General features: G+C 41.7%; 3 protein-coding genes across 3 annotated transcripts in view; all 3 read left to right on the top strand.

Annotated features, from left to right (window-relative positions):
• LOC136181090 (NLR family CARD domain-containing protein 3-like) overlaps nucleotides 1–19,943 on the top strand; it is a 412,285-nt gene that overhangs the window by 262,717 nt on the left and 129,625 nt on the right. The window contains exon 11 of the mRNA XM_065961361.1: nucleotides 19,241–19,414. Within this exon, the coding sequence (XP_065817433.1) occupies nucleotides 19,241–19,414 (174 nt within the window). The remainder of the gene's footprint in view (nucleotides 1–19,240; nucleotides 19,415–19,943) is intronic.
• On the top strand, nucleotides 3,092–4,663 carry LOC136181180 (stonustoxin subunit beta-like; the record flags this gene model as incomplete). Its single annotated transcript, XM_065961758.1, has 1 exon — nucleotides 3,092–4,663. A coding segment is annotated over one exon (639 nt), but the record flags the coding sequence as incomplete, so codon positions are not given.
• Nucleotides 15,436–18,169, top strand: LOC136181084 (protein NLRC3-like). The gene is made up of 5 exons (XM_065961340.1): nucleotides 15,436–15,545; nucleotides 15,662–15,740; nucleotides 15,899–16,103; nucleotides 16,229–17,770; nucleotides 18,165–18,169. Exons 1-5 carry the CDS (start codon nucleotides 15,436–15,438, stop codon nucleotides 18,167–18,169), a joined length of 1,941 nt encoding a protein of 646 aa, XP_065817412.1.

The following is a 19,943-nucleotide window of genomic DNA, read 5'->3' on the forward strand; positions in this document are numbered from 1 at the left end:
CATCCAACAGAAATGTATATTTTACAACATGCAGTTTTTGTGACATTTCACATTTTGATGTTGGCTGCTGGCCGGCTGCTCGTAGTCGAGCTCGTGGAGCTCATCAACTTTAAAAACAGCAGAAATCATTTTTGATTTGACGTTCATTTTCATAAACATGTAAATATGCAAAGTCTCCAACATCCAGACGTGAATTCAGTGATGAAATAGAAACAGAATATCTTTAGAGACATAAGCTAGCTCTCCTCCTCGTCTTCTGGCTGTGCAGACAGTAAGGCACACAGCAAAGTCCACGATCACCATAGTACAGGCCAGCAGGAACATCCAACAACAATACACAAGTCAGCTGCAGGCCGCCAGGTGGCCAGGTGAGGTCGGGACGGGGTGGCCTACACCTTAGACAAGCAGAGAAAAACTCACAAGGACTGAGTTGTCATCTGTTTCTTCAGATTTCGATCTGTTCATCCAGTCCAGTTAAATTTACATTAAAACAAAAACATGTATGTTGTAGAGCCTAGATTGATGGAAAAGAAATGGTCTCCATGACTTCAGAAACACAGTTTAAAAGTAGTTAGACAGGACAAAGGGACGTGGCACACTCCTGCTGCCATCACATTGTGTGTGACAGTGAAAGTGGAAATGAGGCTCCTGTTTGTGCTGAATGTGACCTCTGAGGACAGAACAGTTGGAGACAGCAGATGGTTCATAGATTCTTTGTGCTGCACTTTGATTAGTCAGACTTTATTCACTGCATGTGTTTGTTGATTTGGATCTCCATTCATCCTGGCTGCCATGGTAACTCCATTTGAACTTGATTAGAAGTGGATTATTACATTTCAGTGCTGTCAAACATCATTCAGTGCTGAATATGAACTGTAAGTTTGATTGACTCTCAGTAAGTAGGGGTGTAACGGTACACAAACATTTCAGTTCGGTACAGTTCTCAGTTTTGAAGCTTTGGTTTGGTACATTTTCACTACAGTAAAGGGACCTGATGCAACGCTTTTTTTTTCTTTATTAGGAACATTTATAATTTCCCTTTTTCACATTGGACTAAGTGCAGCATCGACAGTTCAGACTTGTACACCTGCTCAGGTTACTTTTTAATAACATTTTAAATTAAACATTGTAACAAAAAACATAAAATAAACTTATGTTGCTTCCTTCAACCAAAAGAGTCTCCAATAAATAAAAGATATGAATGAAATAAAGTATTTTAGAATGAAATGAAGTCATTAATATAGCCTATATATAAAAATATTTCTTTTAAATTACACTTCCACCTTTTAGTTTATGAAGGCAACACTTTTTTGAATGCTCTTTGAGCACATAATAAACCTAATCACATCTGGGACAGTGTAGTTTCAGAACTATTAATATTTCCCTCTGTCGATATAAGAACTTCAATGGCATTTTTTATGGCTTTGGCCCGTTTAGAATTATTAGCAAAAGGCTGTCTGTTTTTTCCTAGTTGCAGTGATGTTTACGTTCACGTGGTGCCTTTTCAAGTGCTTTAATAAGTTGGACGTGTTGCCTGTGACGTACCCGATGTCCTCTGAACAACAACGGCACACTACTCTCGTCTTGTCAACGTCTCTTTGTCCATTATTGTGGGAATGGGGAGGGAGGTGTTCATTCTATCATGCTGCAGGTCAGTGACGTGCGGCGAGGTTCGTGGCTGGTGAGGCACTGACTTTTTCAGAGTCAGATTTACAAATATATGAACCCATTTATAGAGTAGCTTAAATTCACCATTCAATTGGCAGCTTGCACATTGACTACTGGTTGTGTTTCATATCTCATATCAGCATTATTTACACACACACAGAGGGAAGGTGCATATTTGGCAAAGGAAGAACGTTACATTTATAGCGCCTCAGAAATGTTTTTTCCATTGCAATTCCACAATTCATACTCATTCAATAAAAATAAAAGTAGGCATATACTGCGGTGTATTCATGGTCTTACCTTTACTTGTAAACAAAGTCCATTCACCTATCCTTCTGGACTAAAATATCTGTGACTTTGTTGTAAAAGTCCTCCTTACCTTCTTTTATTTTTAAAAGTCTTCCATTATTTATCACTTCACGTTTAGATTGAAAGAAATCTTTAAGCTTAGATATAAAATCTTTTTTATATAAAAAAATCTGCATAGAAGAGGAGCAACCATCAAACCAAGCATAACCTCTTGGTCTTATGAGCCTCACACAACCTGACGCACGCCCCCTTCAGGTGAAGCAGCTGCCTCACCTCATGCTTTTTCAGTGCGGTTTTATGTCAAATTAGACTAAATATGTTAAAAACATGTGAAATACATTACTTATTCTATGGAAAGTGAGGACGGATAATAGAAGTGTCTACAAACATTACATCGGTGACAAACAGTAAGAAAGCAAAAGGCATACGCTCGACCCAGTTTGTGAGGGATTGCGCAATCTGGGATGAGGCACAACTCGTCGCTGCCTCACCTCGCATCGGAGCCGGCAGGAAATATGCAAATTCAGAGATTTTGATCATGAAAATTATTGAACATTTTTGGAATCGTACAGAAATAACATTTATAACACAGATCAGCAGAAAAATATTAATATTTATTTGATTGAATGATTATTTGTTTTTTTACTTTTGATGATGACGAGCCTCACCTGCCTCCCCTGACAGCACGTCTCTGCTGCAGGTTATTCTCCCACACAGACGCGTCTCCCCCTCCCCTTTTGCTCTTAGTTTGAGCGGGATCATCGATGAAAATGAAAACAAAACTTAAGAGTATGTCCGTAAAAAGAACTCCATCCCGGTTATATGCAACTGTCCAGACCAACAGGACTCGAGGAACTACTAATCTGCAAAGTTTGCACAGTTTATGTTTGAACTCTTTTACAAGTTATTAACTAAAAGCTGTGTCCCATACCAGCAGCCGCAGCCTTCCTCCACCCTGAGGTGTGCTTCTGCTTTGCAGTCCGTGTGGGAACACAGATTAAATCACTTTTGTTCAGCGCGTACTCGGATCAGTCCTGTACCGAAACGGTCCGGTCCGAGTACGTGTACCTTTACACCCCTATCAGTAAGTGTCAGTAAAGTTGTTGATGAATGAACAGATGATAACCTGCAGCTGTGTTGTGTCTCGTTCTCTCCATCAGACGCCTGTGAGCTGGAACTGGACACAAACACAGTGAGCAGAAAACTGAAACTGTCTGACAACAACAGGAAGGTGACACGTGTGGAGGAGCTTCAGTCATATCCTGATCATCCAGACAGATTTGATTACTGGCCTCAGCTGCTGTGGAGGACTGGTCTGACTGGTCGCTGTTACTGGGAGGTCGAGTGGAGAGGAGATGTTAATGTATCAGTGAGTTACAGAGGAATCAGAAGGAGAGGAAACAGTTATGAATGTTTGTTTGGATTTAATGATCAGTCCTGGAGTCTGTACTGCTCTGATGAAGGTTACTATGTCTATCACAATAACATAAGAACAAAGATCTCCTCCTCCTCTTCCTCCTCCTCCTCCTCCTCCTCCTCCTCCTCCTCCTCCTCCTCCTCCTCCTCCTCTGTCTCTCACAGAGTAGCAGTGTATGTGGACTGTCCTGCTGGCTCTCTGTCCTTCTACAGAGTCTCCTCTGACACACTGATCCACCTCCACACCTTCAACACCACATTCACTGAACCTCTCTATCCTGGGTTTAGGTTCTGGTCTCGTGGTTCTTCAGTGTCTCTGTGTCGTCTGTCAGTTTGAGAAACACTGCTGACTGAAGATCAGCTGACTCTGTTCACTCTGTCCAGCTGGTCTGTTTCATGGTTGGGGGGTGTGATAATGGGGGGTGGGGGTGGTAATGGGGGTTAAATGTTCTACATTACAGAAAAACAATGGACCCCCTTCTTTAATGTCTGTATTGTTCTGATCTCACCAATAAAAAACAAGTGACAATTAAACAATTAAAGTCCTCCTCCTGCTGTCTTGATATTGGCAGCAGGAGGAGGAGTCATGGCTCCAGATCTGTTACAAATGGTAAACTTGTCTCTCAGGTGTCTTCCCACAGGCCCTGAAAACAGCAGTCATCAAGCCACTACTAGAAAAGAACAATCTAGACAATAATGAATAATTACAGGCCTATATCAAATCTTCCTCTGTTAGGTCAAATGATAGACAAAGCTATGTTTCAGAAGTTAAATAACTTCTTGATATTGAACAACTGTTTGGATGTCTTCCAGTCAGGTTTTGGACCAAACCGCAGCACTGAGACAGCTCTGGTTAAAGAGTAACTAAACCCTAAAACCACTTTCTTCAACTCTAAACCTCTGTATTTGAGTATTAAGTAGTGTTATGGATCAATCCAAGTCCCAATCTCGACATTTGAGTACAAAGTATTGAAATTTGAAATATTGTGTTAGAAATGTGCATAGTGTCTGCCCTTCTGTTTGAAAAACTCTAACAGTTTTTTTGGAGTACAGTATGACGTAGGAGTACAGCCCCACGTCACCAAACCTATAAAAGCCTCGTCACCCGACTCGGCGAACTGTGGGGACTCAAGTGTGTGTGTGTGTGTGTGTGTGTGTGTGTGTGTGTGTGTGTGTGTGTGTGTGTGTGTGTGTGTGTGTGTGTGTGTGTGTGTGTGTGTGTGTGTGTGTGTGTGTGTGTGTGTGTGTGTGTGTGTGTGTGTGTGTGTGTGTGTGTGTGTGTGTGTGTGTGTGTGTGTGTGTGTGTGTGGGGCAAACATTGTGTCATGTTGCGGCTGATAACGGCGCGAAAGGAGTGAGTGGGGGAGTTTACCCCCGTGCCCCCCTCCCTCTCCAAGTTGATACATTCTCCTGCTTATTCTGCTCCGGTCCCCGGCATCATAACGTGCCTCTCGCTCACACCTGAAGAACACACTCTCTCACCTCGTACTCTCTCTCTGAAATAAGCTGTTATTACCATCAAATCTGCTGTATAAGACACACTTTAAACCCTCAGGCATCAGTTTAATTTACTACCCTCTTCAGTCATTAAGGACAAAAATGTCCACTTCCAAAAATCTGCTATAAAAACAGAACAGATTACTTTTTTTTGTTCCTTTTTTCTGCATAATTCTCTTAAACAACTTCAGCCCTGCTCAAAACTACCAAACATTCAATCATTTTGAGGATTTTAACCCCTTTAGATGCCAATTTCATTACTTGATCACTGTTGCTATTTATGAAAAAAAATAAGTTATTTTCCATATAACAAATATTTGGTGGCTGGGGGATTTAAAAAAAATCGGTCTTGGATATGTCAAAAATATTTACTTTAATGCATTATTAGTTTTTGTGTAGCATCAGATTTAAAATGTACTACCCTCTTGAGTCATTAAGGACAAAAATGTTCACTTCCAAAAACTGCTATAAAAATAGTAATAATAAATCTTTTGATCAACTTCAGTCCTGATCAAAACGATCAAATATTGAATAATTATCAGGATTTTTGACCCTTTAATTGACAGTTTGATTACATGATGATAATATTTTTAATGAAAAAAACACACAAAAAACAAGTTATTTTCCATATAACAAATGTTTGGTGTCTGGGGGATTTTTTAAAATCAGTCTTTGTTTTGTTAAAATCTAAGGACAATCTGAAAACTTAAATATTTATATGCTTTTATTTACTTTGTGTTTAAAGGTTGATAAGCTTTATTATTACTTATCAGGTTATCTCTGTTGTCAGCCTTTATTTAAAGTTTGTATTGAACACTGGAGAGCAGCACTGAGCAGGTCAGGAAATCAGGTAACCTTTGTGAGCCAGGTGTGTAAACCTGCTGAGTGGCTCTAACTGACAGACAGGAGTGTCAGCGGTGTGTGTGAGAGCAGGAGTGAGGTGAGAGGCTGAGACACTTTCAGGATGAATTCAATGAAAGGAAGACAGCAGAGATACCTTTGGTAAGTGTGCTGTGTTCTTTGGTAATTATCTGTTCAGAATGTTTGAATGGTGACATGTATTTAATGTAGGCTGTTTATTTCATAGTGATGCACTCTGCATTCTGGTTTTATAGTGTAGTGTTCACAGGAAACAATTAAATTAGAAGGGTAAATAATAATTAATATTGAACACATTTAACTGGTTTGTTTAAATTGTAAACAGAAGATAAAGAACTGAATAGATACTAAAATTCAGATTCATTTAATGGTGATATTAACTTAAATTCTGATTTGTGTTGTTTGGTGTTAAAATGGGAAAAAGGAAGGTAAGGATGATACAAGATGCATGGTTAATGTGTCAAAATTTGAGACTGATTTGATTTAGCATGTTTATGTTCTTAAAAGACTTTTGTTGATTAACATGTTCACGTCCTTTTATGTTTGAAGGTTTACAACCTGATAAGCTCCTGAGGGATTGTTTAAGATGTGACAATAAATACATTGGAAAAATATCTAAAGAAAGCAGCTGAATTGCAAAGCGTGTCCTCTGTTATCTTCAAGCCCTATTTAAGTCGAGGAAGCACTGAATTAAAAAACACACAGAATGACCTGACAGTTGTAAACCAACCTGTGACAGTGATGATAAAAGGATCAATGGCCTTTTCAAAGTCAAAAAGAAGACTGTTGGCGCTGGAGGAAAACTTTACTTAAAGCTAAACTGAAATAAATTGACTACATTAACTACACCTGCTCAAAATGGCAGAATAAGCATTTGGAAAAACTGTAAAGCAGCTCAAGCAGGAGAGGACCCATGTCGGGAAAATCATGGAAACAATGACATATTTCATCAAAACCAGAGGATTACGTTCATCATATCAGAGTGGGTTTAGGAAAGGGATGGGAACAATGGATCCAGTTGTATGTTTAGAGACAGAAATAAGGAAAGCTCAGGTTAATAAAGAGTCGGTAATGGAAGTGTTTTTGATGTCCAAAAAGCCTATGATGAGGTTTGGAAAGAGGGATTAATTATCAAATTGCACAAAATGGGAATAACAAGTAAAAGTTTGAACTGGATTAAAGATTTTTTATTTGATAGATACATTCAAGTCAAGATGGGGGTGGCTATATCAACTAGATATAAGGTAGATAACGGAGCTCCTCAGGGGAATGTTATAAGCCCACTCTTCTCAATAATGATTAATGATGTGTTTTCTGGAATGGTTTCTGATACTGGACAATCACTATTTGCTGATGATGGGGCATTGTAACATTGACTTAAAAATGTGTTGAATAATGAGGAAGGAAAATATAAAGCTTTGTTTACATTTTTAAAAGAAACTGGACTAGTTAAGATAATTTAATTAATTCATTTACTTTTCTTTCTTTATTATTATTATTTTTTCTTTTAATAGTTATAGGTATCCTGGCCCACACTCCAGCATAGTAGATGGCGCTAATGCACCTTAAAGCTAGTTGCCACCCGCCAATTAAAGAAGAGTATCATCAGCAATGAGTTGAGTTTTCTTCCTGTGACTCTTGGATGAGTGTCAGATGTCCGAGTTTCAGGAACTTAAAGATTTATTCAGACGACGGCTGCTCGCTGCAGTTATCAGAGATATATCAGGACAAACAACAACATGTGGATACAAAGAGGAGCTCCTCCGGCCAAGAAAACTGCTGGATGAGATTTTAACACCTGAAATCAAGCTGCAGTATGTAGTGCTGGAGACAAAGATTTATCCCCTAGAAGTGAATGTGGAAGTGAACGGACTGTGCAGGAATGACACCACATTACCACTAACTCAGAATAGTGGACAAGAGCAAGCTAACACATGGCAAAAGAGAACAGAGACCTCTACAATGACAAAGGTGGGCTCTGTATTGTCTAATACATTTCTCTGGGAAATGGGAGGACGGTTAACAGGCAGAGCACAGTGAGCTGAGATATGTGATGAGACCGGCTGGCCTGCAGTACCTCCCCTGCAAAGTGCCCCTTCAACCCCGGTATCTTGAAGGACACAGCCGTGGACAGCTGTGAAAGGAAGGGTTAGCAACAAGCCTCCTCTACAACCTAACGTGGAACTATAGAACAGATATTCCCCTCTGTTGCAGAGCATTGGATCTTCATCTGGTTCTCCATCCTCAGACATCAGGGTAAGGACTGAAAACATATCAAAAAGTAAACGGCTACAGGGAAAGCTAAAGCCTGGGCTTGAGACTCTGATTGTGGGTGACTCTGCTGTTAAAGATGTACAAAGGATGTTCGGTAAAAACACAGAAGTACTGTGTTTTCCCAGAGATATGGTCTCTGATTTAGCAGAAAGGATCCTGCATATTGTGGCTGAACACCCGACTGTGAAGAATGTCATACTACACATTGGGTCAAATGACGTCACAAAACAACAATCTGAAGTCTTGAAACAGGACTTCACTGGTCTGCTGAGGATGGTCAGTCCCTTGGATGTGGATGTGTTTATCAGCGGCCCCATACCACCAGTCAGAAGAGCAGAGGAGAGATTCAGCAGGTTGTTGGCACTGAATAACTGGCTAACAACTGCATGTAATGCCCATTCAGTGAATTTTATTAACAATTTTAACATTTTCTGGGAACACAGACATCTTTTTAAGGCAGATGGATTTTGCCTGAACATGTCAGGGGTGAAACTGTTCACCTCTAATCTATTTTACTCCCTGCCTCAACCATCAGTTCTCTCTTGTCGCCAAGGACATGAGACAAAAGAAAACAGCTTTCAAGAAAGACAAAACACAGCGGGATGAAAACCTTCGTCAAGAATCACATCTGCCAGTATCTGAGGAGAGACCTAAAGAGGAGAGACATCGGAACCAAGAGGAGGGGTCTCCATCGACCTTCGACCCCCTCCCCAACACCAACACCTTTGAATTCTCCTCCCCCCACCTGGAGTTCACTGACCAGATGAAGGAGCTGGTCAATGCTGGATTAAAAAGTACCCCCCGCCCTTCTCCCTTATTCTCTTCCATGAACACCCGACGGCGCCCACCATTGCCCGTTCTGACACAGCTCTCTTGGTTAGACAAAAATAACAGTGCAGCTGTTCTTATCGAGTCAACCCCTCCCAACTTCAGTTTTGTAAGCGAGGCCAGAGTGCATAAGAGAGGAGGAGGAGTTGCAGTTTTGTTTAATGACTCCTTCCAATGTAAGTGTGGCAAGGGTTGGTGAATGGTAATATCTTATGTCAAATAATAACCGACAACGCCACCTGGGAGCTTGCACCTCAGGAAATACAGAACTTAAAACTCCAAATGTAAATAATTAAGACACACAGATTCGAACACTGATGAGGCAGAGATGTGGTTTCAAAAGAATTTAAGGGATTTATTTGAATAAATCCGAGGAAATATGCAAACTAAGGTGGACTGAAGCTGTGAATTTCAACATCTTGCACCGCAGCTGCCATGATAAAGACTGCTTGTTACAACCAGGTAGCAACAAACCAGCCTCTGCTCTTCAGGTGTTGAGGCTCACGTGAGTGATGTAGGAAGTCAAACAAGAGAAGCATGAATAGATGGCGCCCTCTGCTGTTTAAAAAAAGTACTGCGATTCAGTTTTTCAGAGTATCAAAATGAACGTTGACACCTTTGAATCAATTTTTAACTGCCTCAGGATTAATCTTTATATCTCTAGTATGCAGGTGTTGGAAACAGGAAGTTAGTTAGCACAGGGAGCTTCAGCAGTGATACACAGGTACTGTACATCACCTGTAGTAGTCCCTTTTTTAGTGCAGTCATACCTGCGTCAGGTGTGAACACGGACAGATTTCGATTGGCTGTGACTGACACTTAAAATCTGCTTTGATAGTTACTCTGTAGATTCAGATGAACCAGGTACATTTAGATTTTCATTCATTTCAAAGAGCGTCCCATTGATTGACTAACGATGTAAATGATCATTCACTGTGAAACTGTCGACAGTTTTTAGACAATTAAATAAAACATGTTAAACAAAGAAGTTTATCGATCACTGAAGATCATTTCAAAAGGACGATGGTCAAAAATAACTCAAGTTTTTGTCTTTTTTTAATGACAGTCTGAAAGTTCTTCTCTTGATTGACAGCTGAGGTTTCACCATGAAGACGATCTCTGCTGCTTCTGATCACACACACACTTTTATTTCTTCTCATGAATCTTAAAATAATGAACTCAAACTTCCTTCAGGGAGAAATGGAGGGTGTGTCCTTTGATCACCTGTTGGTATGTTGATGAACCAGCTGTGGTATTTCCTGGTCTCATTAGGACTCTGACTCTGTCTCGTTCTGACGCAGATCTGTTCTCTGTGTTGAAGGTAAGAGACACTTTTCACTGTTTTTTAAGACTCTCTGTTTGATTTAAGTGTCAAAAGAGCTGTAAGCTAACAGTTAGCCACCAGGTTCATTAGCTGCTCTGACTGTAGTAGAAGTGCAGGGAACACAATGACTCTCAGTTAGCATGCAGGCTATGCTAACATGCTAACAGTACAGTTTAACACAGCAGAGGGAGGGCATGGAGTCTGTCCTCATCAGTTAGGACTGAAAATAATCACTCCATCAGCTCAACTGGTTCCACAACTTCTCTGAAACTGGACGGTTGCCAAGCAACACAAACACTCTTCTGCAAGTCAAGTCAAGTCAAGTCAAGTCATATTTATTATAGAGCACATTTAAAAACAGCTACAGCTGACCAAAGTGCTGTACAATACATGAAAAAAGAAAAAACAACTTGAGATCACAATGTCCACAAGAGAGAAATATATATATATATGTATACATATATACATATATAAAGAAAGAATATATAAAGAAAGCAACAAAGGAACCTGAAAGAAACGGTCTATTCAGGACCAGAGGACTCAAATGCTAAAATATAAAAGTATGTCTTGAGACAGGACTTAAAAGAGTCAACAGAGGGTGCAGACCTGATGGAATGAAGGAGGCCGTTCCACAGTTTACAGGCTTTTACCTTAAAGGCCTGATCTCCCTTTAGCTTGAGCCGTGAGCGGGGAACAGCCAGGAGGCCCATGTCTGATGATCTCAGGCGCCTAGATGAGGTGTACGGCCTGAGGAGGTTGGTAATATAAAAGGGGGCCAAGCCATTCAGGGCTTTAAAAACAAACAACACAATCTTAAAATCGATTCTGAATCATATTGGGAGCCAATGAAGGGACGCTAGGACAGGACTGATATGCTCCCTCTTCTTGGTTCCAGTCAGTAGCCTTGCTGCAGCATTTTGGACCAGCAATTGCAGTAGTCAAGCCGGGATGTAATGAGTGCATGGGTTACTGTCTGTAAGTCACTGAATGAGAGGATAGGTTTTAGCTTGGAAATTGTACGGAGCTGAAAGAAACTGGATTTGACAACTGGATTTACCTGCCGATCAAATGTAAAACCTGAGTCGAAGATAAAGCCAAGGTTCCTGTCGTGGGGCCTAATGTGGCTGTATAACTGACCTAAGCTGTTGGCGACCTGTTTGATGATGTCGGTTTAACTGGGCAGAGCAGTTGAAGGGCGGGGAGGCTGAGATGTGCCTGGTAGGGGCTGAGATATTTTTTCTAATGCCAGCAACTTTTTCAGTGAAGAACTTTAGGAAGTCTTCTGCTCTACCAAGGGGAGTGTCTAGAGAGGATCCAGGAGGGGGGCAGGTGAGAGAGTTTATAATATTGAATAGGACTTTAAGATTATGGTGATCTTTTGAGATGATATCTGAGAAATGTTTTGCTCTCGCTGCCTTGACTGCAATTTGGTAGCTGATCAGCCGCTCTTTAAGGATGTCATGTGAGATTTGAAGCTTATCCTGCTTCCACTTGCGTTCAGCTTGTCTGCAGCTCCTCCTTAGGGCTCTAGTGAATTCAGTAATCCAAGACTGTGATTTAGGCTTTGGTTTTTTTATCTTGAGAGGAGCAATATGGTTGAGAATTGAGGAGCAGGTAGCATTAAATAATTGAATGTGATCCTCAGTGCAGAGTTCAGTAGGAATATTTTCAACAGACAGAGCATCTTGAGCAGCTGAGAATAAACTAGCAGTGGAAGAGTTAATGTAACGAGAGTAAAGCATGGGGAGGAGACCATTTGATGACAGGTCAGAGAGAGACACATTAAAAATAATGGCACTGTGATCTGAAAGACAAGGGTCCATTATTTCCAAATTGTTAACAGGAAGACCACAAGACAAGACCAAGTCCAAAGTGTGGCCATGTTTATGAGTGGGACCTGAGACATGCTGTGCAAAATTAAATGATTCAATCAGGTTTAAAAATTCACCGACAAGTGGTTTTGATGGACAACATACATGGATATTAAAATCACCCAGTATTAAAATTCTTTCAAATGATGGCACAATTTGCGATAAGAGGTCTGCAAACTCAGTGATAAAATGTTTATCTGATTTTGGAGGACGATATAATATGATGATAAGAAGAGGGTTTGCTGTACCCACTTTGTTTTTAAAAACTGCTGCCTGACCCCCGCCTCGTCCGGAGGGTCGTGGCGTGTTAAAGAAGGAACATTCATTTGGAGAAAGCTCAATAAGTGGACTTACATCATTGGAGTTCGGTCAAGTTTCAGTCACCAGAAGGAAATCTAGGCCCTGGGATGTGAAAAAGTCGTTAAGAATAAAAGTCTTATTTAGCGCTGATCTGGCATTTATCAGAGCCAGTTTAATCGGGGCCGCATTACTGACGTGTGCTAGTGGCGTCTTACTAGAGTTTACACCGCTGCAACGTTCAGTGGCAGATCGGGATTTTGAGCCTCGGTGATATCGGAAAGACATTTTTACTGGAATATTGAAAGTGCTAGAAGCCTCGAAAGGTCCAAGTCCTGCAGTTGAATGAATTTTCGACGTGGAGCTCTGCAGAAGGGGACAGCTGATCTCTGCTGCACCCACAGCAGAGATCAGCACAGACCAGAGACCTTATTATGCAGCTCTATAAGTAGAATTACTGCAGTGAAATCACAGTGTGTGATTCTAGTAGATAGATTTATAAAGACAAACTCTGTCTGCTGTAGTTATTCTCTATGATCAGCTCTTATTGAATGTCTCCTTCCAGTCAGATAGCTGTGTCAGATTGATCTAACCAATGGGGATTCTTCAGTCTGTTGGGCCCCTTCACAGGGGGGTCCTCCAACCATTCATCACCAATATGTGATCAATAATCTGACACCTACAAAAAAATGCTCTGTATAAACATTTATCTTCAAAGTTCACAGAAGTATTATTTCCAACATAAAGAACATCTCTCCCCGATAGTTAAGACTAGACTCGCAGCATTCGGTCATTTACTGTTACATTTCATCTTCACTATCTGCTCCACCACTGCTCCTCTGTTTTCACTCTCAGACAGATAATTCATTTCATAGGAATAAATCATGTGACTCTTAGCAGAGCGATGAGAGTGAGTGCTGTCAGATGGGGCCCCCTTAGGATCCGATCACACAGAGACGCAACTCGCCTCAAAAAAACGCCTGAACACGGCTGAAGAAAGAACAGCTGGGAGCGCCTGTGGAGCAGGGCTGTGTGTGCATACGGGCGACCAAATGAAATATGTTTGCTCCAAGAGGAGGAGGGGAAAATGTCATATAAAGCGGATGTCAAACCTACTTGATTTGATTGGCTACTTTGAGTGACATTGACGATGGCTGAGACTCTGCTTCTTGATCAAAAAAGTTGAAAATGTTTAAACTTTTATGCGTACCCAAAAACTGCTAGAAAAATGTGTCTTGCAGCAGCAAAGAAGAGCGCCCAGCAATCACGCTGGACCATAAGATAACCATGGTTTTGCTGGTGCTGCTTTCCCTTTTTGAAGGTGAACCAGGTTGATGTGATGTTTGTAGACTGACAGTGAGGTGATGATGATGATGATGATGATGATGAAGATGAACCAGGTAGATGTGATGTGTGTAGACTGACAGTGAGGTGATGATGATGATGATGACGATGAAGGTAAATCAGCAGCTTCTTCTCTTTGTTTTCTCCACAGCTGAAGATCTTTGACTGGATGTGACTTCAGCAGCTGAGCTCCATCAGTGTTGTTGTAGTGACAGAGTGCAGCTCTCCCAGCAGGGGGCGCTCTGCTATGGATCAGTGTGAGGACACAGAGGAGGGAGTCCCTCCCTCTAAAACCTCTCTGTGTGAGGAACATGAAGCTCTGAGGTGAGGATCTCTAACTGTCCATGACTCTTCTTCATGTCACAGCTCAGCACTCACATCTCTCCACCTTCATCATCATCACCATCATCATCATCATCATCATCACTGTCTCATCTGCTGCTCACAGTAACTAATAATGTTTGTTTTTTTGTATCAGGATGCAGGAACAGAGACCAGACTCTCCTGGACCCAGCTGTGTGTCCATGAAGAGTGATCGGTCTATGGGTCTCTATATTGACTTTAAAGATGGACGTCCTGCTGATGGAAGGTGAGATCTGAAATTGACAAAGAGCTCTGTTCTGCTTTTCTGTAGGCTCACTCTTTCATCCTCAGCCATTTACATCACTCTCAGTCTTCAGTCCATGTTCACCTCTCCCAGGACTCGTACTTTTCTCCTGTTTCTCAAACTTCTCCACCAGAGGTCCTCAGAATTCACCTCCTTCTCTTCTAGGTTTCAATAGCCCAGACCTTCCCTTCTACTCTACTCACCTGTCTTCATTTTCCTCAACAGCTTCATTTAGTTTTCTTACCACTTCATGATCATTGTGTGCTTTGGTTCTATCTTGTGTTTTTTCTTTTGAAGTGTTTGTATTTGAACCCTGACCTGCCTGAAGGCTGTAAAATGTGGAAAAGAATCATTTTATTGCAGCTGTGAGTCCATTTTTTTCTGCATTTGGGTCCTTCCCTGCACCCTATTTCCCCGACCCTGTCAGAACTTAACCTGCCTGACACAGAACCAGCCGACAGTGTGATGGACTTTATGACTTTAAAACAAAAACAGCCCTACTAGAAAGAAGCTAAATATTCTTAGACAAAGTCAAAATAATAGGCCAAACCTTAAAAAGAGACAAATCTGAGGAAAGATTTATTTTTGGGCTGTATCATGAAGACTGCAGACAAAGATCTTCAAAGCTCTTGAGTGTTTTTACAAACCTTGTAGGATCCATATTCTGGACTTACTCACAATATAAAAACTACTGTGATGGTGCAAGCAGCACTTATTCCCATCTGAAGTAATGTCAGTCTGAAGACTTTGTCCCAGAAGTGAGTTCCAGGTTGAGGTTCCTGAAGTTGTTATGGACAAGTTCTTGATCTTGATCTGTTCTGTATCCTAATAGTAATTGCTGCTCGTTGTAAATGCTGCTCGGTCTCTAAATGTACTATGGGAGGTAGAGCCTCCAGTTTTCAGACTCCTCTCCTCTGGAATCGTCTTCTGTTAACTTTACTTTCATCAGTCTAAAGAATTTGAGGACAGACACAGTGTTGGCTGTATTCTGAGTGAGATACTGTTCTAATAGAAACAGAGAGAACTGTGGAGAACTTCACCTCTGCCTCCTGATTACTGATTATCCATCTGCCAGTTTAAACTGGAACAATCTGATTGTCCAGCTGTATGTTTGTATCAGGATGCAGGAACAGAGACCAGACTCTCCTGGACCCAGCTGTGTGTCCATGAAGAGTGATCAGTCTAAACTTCTTCCAATCTTCTTTAAAGGTGGACTTCCGGCTGATGGAAGGTGAGAATTAAAAATCAAGTTAATGTTATGTCTCTGTTGTTTAAAGACTCATATCTTGGCTCAGAGTTTCATTATATATATCCTGTTGTTTTCTTGTGTAATATGTCCTGTCACAGAGTTCAACGGGAGAGCTCCAACATTCACAGAGATCAATCAGACCAGCAGAATCCAACAGACCTGGACTCCATCTTTATGGTGTGTTCAACACACTGTTAATTAATACACTACCATTACAATAATTTAATGCTAAGTTATTGTTCTGTTTAGACCAGCTGACCTTCAGACTGACAGATGAACCACATGTTGAGTTCTACCAGTTTATATTAAATATCCAGTGTCTCCTTCTGTTCCAGCTGCTGGAGGAGAACATCATCACCTTTGTGAAGAACGAGCTGAAGAGAGTCCACAGGGTTCTGAGTCCAGATTACCCAAAATGCTTAGAGAGTCAGAGTGAGGATGAAAAGCAGGGGAGAAGCTGCAAAGAGGCATTTTTGAAGATCACTCTCCACTTCCTGAGGAGAATGAAGCAGGAGGAGCTGGCTGACTGTCTGCAGAGCAGTAAGAACATTTTAACAGATTTAGTATTTTAGAAAAAGGACAAAGAGGTTTAAAGTTCAAAACTCAGATAGTCATGTGATCTATATCAGGATCTGTTCATTGATTTCAGTTCTTTCTTTTTTCAGGAACGTTAGGTGCAGTGTGCCAAAAAAAACTCAAATCTAACCTGAAGGAGAAGTTCCAGTGTGTGTTTGAGGGGATTGCTAAAGCAGGAAACCCAACCCTTCTGAACCAGATCTACACAGAGCTCTACATCACAGAGGGAGGGACTGGAGAGGTCAATGATGAACACGAGGTCAGACAGATTGAAACAGCATCCAGGAAACCACACAGACCAGAAACAACCATCAGACAAGAAGACATCTTTAAAGCCTCACCTGGAAGAGATGAACCAATCAGAAGAGTGATGACAAAGGGAGTGGCTGGCATCGGGAAAACAGTCTTAACACAGAAGTTCACTCTGGACTGGGCTGAAGACAAAGACAACCAGGACATACACTTCACATTTCCATTCACTTTCAGAGAGCTGAATGTGCTGAAGAAGAAAAAGTTCAACCTATTGGAACTTGTTCATCACTTCTTTCCTGAAACCAAAGAAGCAGGAATCTGCAGGTTTGAAGAGTTCCAGGTTGTGTTCATCTTTGACGGTCTGGATGAGTGTCGACTTCCTCTGGACTTTAAAAACAACGAGACCCTGACTGATGTCACAGAGTCCACCTCAGTGGATGTGCTGCTGACAAACCTCATCAGGGGGAAACTGCTTCCCTCTGCTCACCTCTGGATAACCACAAGACCTGCAGCAGCCAATCAGATCCCTCCTGAGTGTGTTGACATGGTGACAGAGGTCAGAGGGTTCACTGACCCACAGAAGGAGGAGTACTTCATGAAGAGATTCAGAAATGAGGAGCAAGCTGACAGAATCATCTCCCACATCAAGACATCCAGAAGCCTCCACATCATGTGCCACATCCCAGTCTTCTGCTGGATCACTGCTACAGTTCTGGAGGATGTGCTGAAGACCAGAACGAGAGGTGAGCTGCCCAAGACCCTGACTGAGATGTACATCCACTTCCTGGTGTTTCAGTCCAAACTGAAGAACATCAAGTATGATGGAGGAGCTGAGACAGATCCACACTGGAGTCCAGAGAGCAGGAAGATGATTAAGTCTCTGGGAAAACTGGCTTTTGAGCAGCTGCAGAAAGGAAACCTGATCTTCTATGACTCAGACCTGACAGAGTGTGGCATCGATATCAGAGCAGCCTCAGTGTACTCAGGAGTGTTCACACAGATCTTTAAAGAGGAGAGAGGACTGTACCAGGACAAGGTGTTCTGCTTCATCCATCTGAGTGTTCAGGAGTTTCTGGCTGCTCTTCATGTCCATCTGACCTTCATCAACTCTGGAGTCAATCTGATGTCAGAAGAACAAACAACATCCTGGTGGTCTAAAGGATTCAGAGAAAACCCTGACCCAACACTTTTATATCAGAGTGCTGTGGACCAGGCCTTACAGAGTCCTAATGGACACCTGGACTTGTTCCTCCGCTTCCTCCTCGGTCTTTCTCTAGAGACCAATCAGAATCTCATACGAGGTCTGCTGACACACACAGGAAGTGGCTCAAAGACTAATCAGGAAACAGTCAAGTACATCAAGGAGAGGAAACAGTCAAGTACATCAAGGAGAAGATCAGTGAGGATCTGTCTGCAGAGAAAAGCATCAATCTGTTCCACTGTCTGAATGAACTGAATGATCGTTCTCTAGTGGAGGAGATCCAACAGTCCCTGAGATCAGGACGTCTCTCTACAGATAAACTGTCTCCTGCTCAGTGGTCAGCTCTGGTCTTCATCTTACTGTCATCAGAAAAAGATCTGGACGTGTTTGACCTGAAGAAATACTCTGCTTCAGAGGAGGCTCTTCTGAGGCTGCTGCCTGTGATCAAAGCTTCAAACAAAGCTCTGTACGTGCTCACATAACTATCCAGGTTAACTATAGTTCTCTTTATTCAGAAATAACAACTATAGTTTGTAATTGCTTTCATTTGTGTTCTTCTGAATCCTCTTCAGGCTGAGTGTCTGTAACCTCTCAGAGAGAAGCTGTGAAGCTCTGTCCTCAGTCCTCAGCTCCCAGTCCTCTAGTCTGAGAGAGCTGGACCTGAGCAACAACAACCTGCAGGATTCAGGAGTGAAGCTGCTGTGTAGTGGTTTAAAGACTCTACACTGTTCACTGGAAACACTCAGGTAAGGACTTATTCATGTGAAAGTTTACCCAATAAGCTTAAATGTACTTAGTTTATTTGATATTCTGATTAACTTACCAAACATATCCTCTTCAGGCTGAGTGGTTGTAACCTCTCAGAGAGAAGCTGTGAAGCTCTGTCCTCAGTCCTCAGCTCCCAGTCCTCTAGTCTGAGAGAGCTGGACCTGAGCAACAACAACCTGCATGATTCAGGAGTGAAGCTGCTGTGTAGTGGTTTAAAGACTCTACACTATTCACTGGAGACGCTCAGGTAAGGACTTATTCATGTGAAAGATTACCCAATAAGCTTAAATGTACTTAGTTTATTTGATATTTTGATCAACTTACCAAACATATCCTCTTCAGGCTGAGTGGTTGTAACCTCTCAGAGAGAAGCTGTGAAGCTCTGTCCTCAGTCCTCAGCTCCCAGTCCTCTAGTCTGAGAGAGCTGGACCTGAGCAACAACAACCTGCAGGATTCAGGAGTGAAGCTGCTGTGTAGTGGTTTAAAGAGTCCACTCTGTAGACTGGACACTCTCAGGTAAGGACTTATTCATGTGAAAGTTTACCCAATAAGCTTAAATGTACTTAGTTTATTTGATATTTAAATTAACTTACCAAACATATCCTCTTCAGGCTGAGTGGTTGTAACCTCTCAGAGAGAAGCTGTGAAGCTCTGTCCTCAGTCCTCAACTCCCAGTCCTCTAGTCTGAGAGAGCTGGACCTGAGCAACAACAACCTGCAGGATTCAGAAGTGAAGCTGCTGTGTAGTGGTTTAAAGAGTCCACTCTGTAGACTGGACACTCTCAGGTAAGAACTTATTCATGTGAAAGTTTACCCAATAAGCTTAAATGTACTTAGTTTATTTGATATTTTGATTGACTAACCAAACATATCCTCTTCAGGCTGAGTGGTTGTAACCTCTCAAAGAGAAGCTGTGAAGCTCTGTCCTCAGTCCTCAGCTCCCAGTCCTCTAGTCTGAGAGAGCTGGACCTGAGCAACAACAACCTGCAGGATTCAGAAGTGAAGCTGCTGTGTAGTGGTTTAAAGACTCTACACTGTTCACTGGAAACGCTCAGGTAAGGACTTATTCATGTGAAAGTTTACCCAATAAGCTTAAATGTACTTAGTTTATTTGATATTTTGATTAACTTACCAAACATATCCTCTTCAGGCTGAGTGGTTGTAACCTCTCAGAGAGAAGCTGTGAAGCTCTGTCCTCAGTCCTCAACTCCCAGCCCTCTAGTCTGAGAGAGCTGGACCTGAGCAACAACAACCTGCAGGATTCAGGAGTGAAGCTGCTGTCTACTGGATTAAAGAGTCCACTATGTAGACTGGACACTCTCAGGTTAGTGTGCTGCTGATCCACATTATTCATCTAAGATCACGTTTTCTTGATGAATCATTTATTAAATGGGCCTTGGTGGTGGTTTAAAGTTTTACTGTATGTTTCCACATTAAAGCTGTAAAGCTCTGAGCTCGTTCTATAGCTCTCAGTCTTTTAGTCTGAGGAAGCTGGACTGGAATAAAGAAAGTTAAATATGAAGTTCTTTCCCCACCAACAAACAAACCATGGATAATGTTTGGAACATAAAGAACTAAAGAATC

This window comes from Labrus bergylta, chromosome 2 (genome assembly GCF_963930695.1).
Source record: "Labrus bergylta chromosome 2, fLabBer1.1, whole genome shotgun sequence".
NCBI lineage: Eukaryota > Metazoa > Chordata > Actinopteri > Labriformes > Labridae > Labrus > Labrus bergylta.

Excerpts from the sequence above, each read along its gene's own strand:
- LOC136181084 (XM_065961340.1), top strand. The coding sequence starts at position 15,436 with ATGCAGGAACAGAGACCAGACTCTCCTGGACCCAGCTGTGTGTCCATG. Across the intron at positions 15,546-15,661 it reads GGACTTCCGGCTGATGGAAG|AGTTCAACGGGAGAGCTCCA; the intron begins GTGAGAATTAAA and ends GTCCTGTCACAG. Across the intron at positions 15,741-15,898 it reads ACCTGGACTCCATCTTTATG|CTGCTGGAGGAGAACATCAT; the intron begins GTGTGTTCAACA and ends CTTCTGTTCCAG.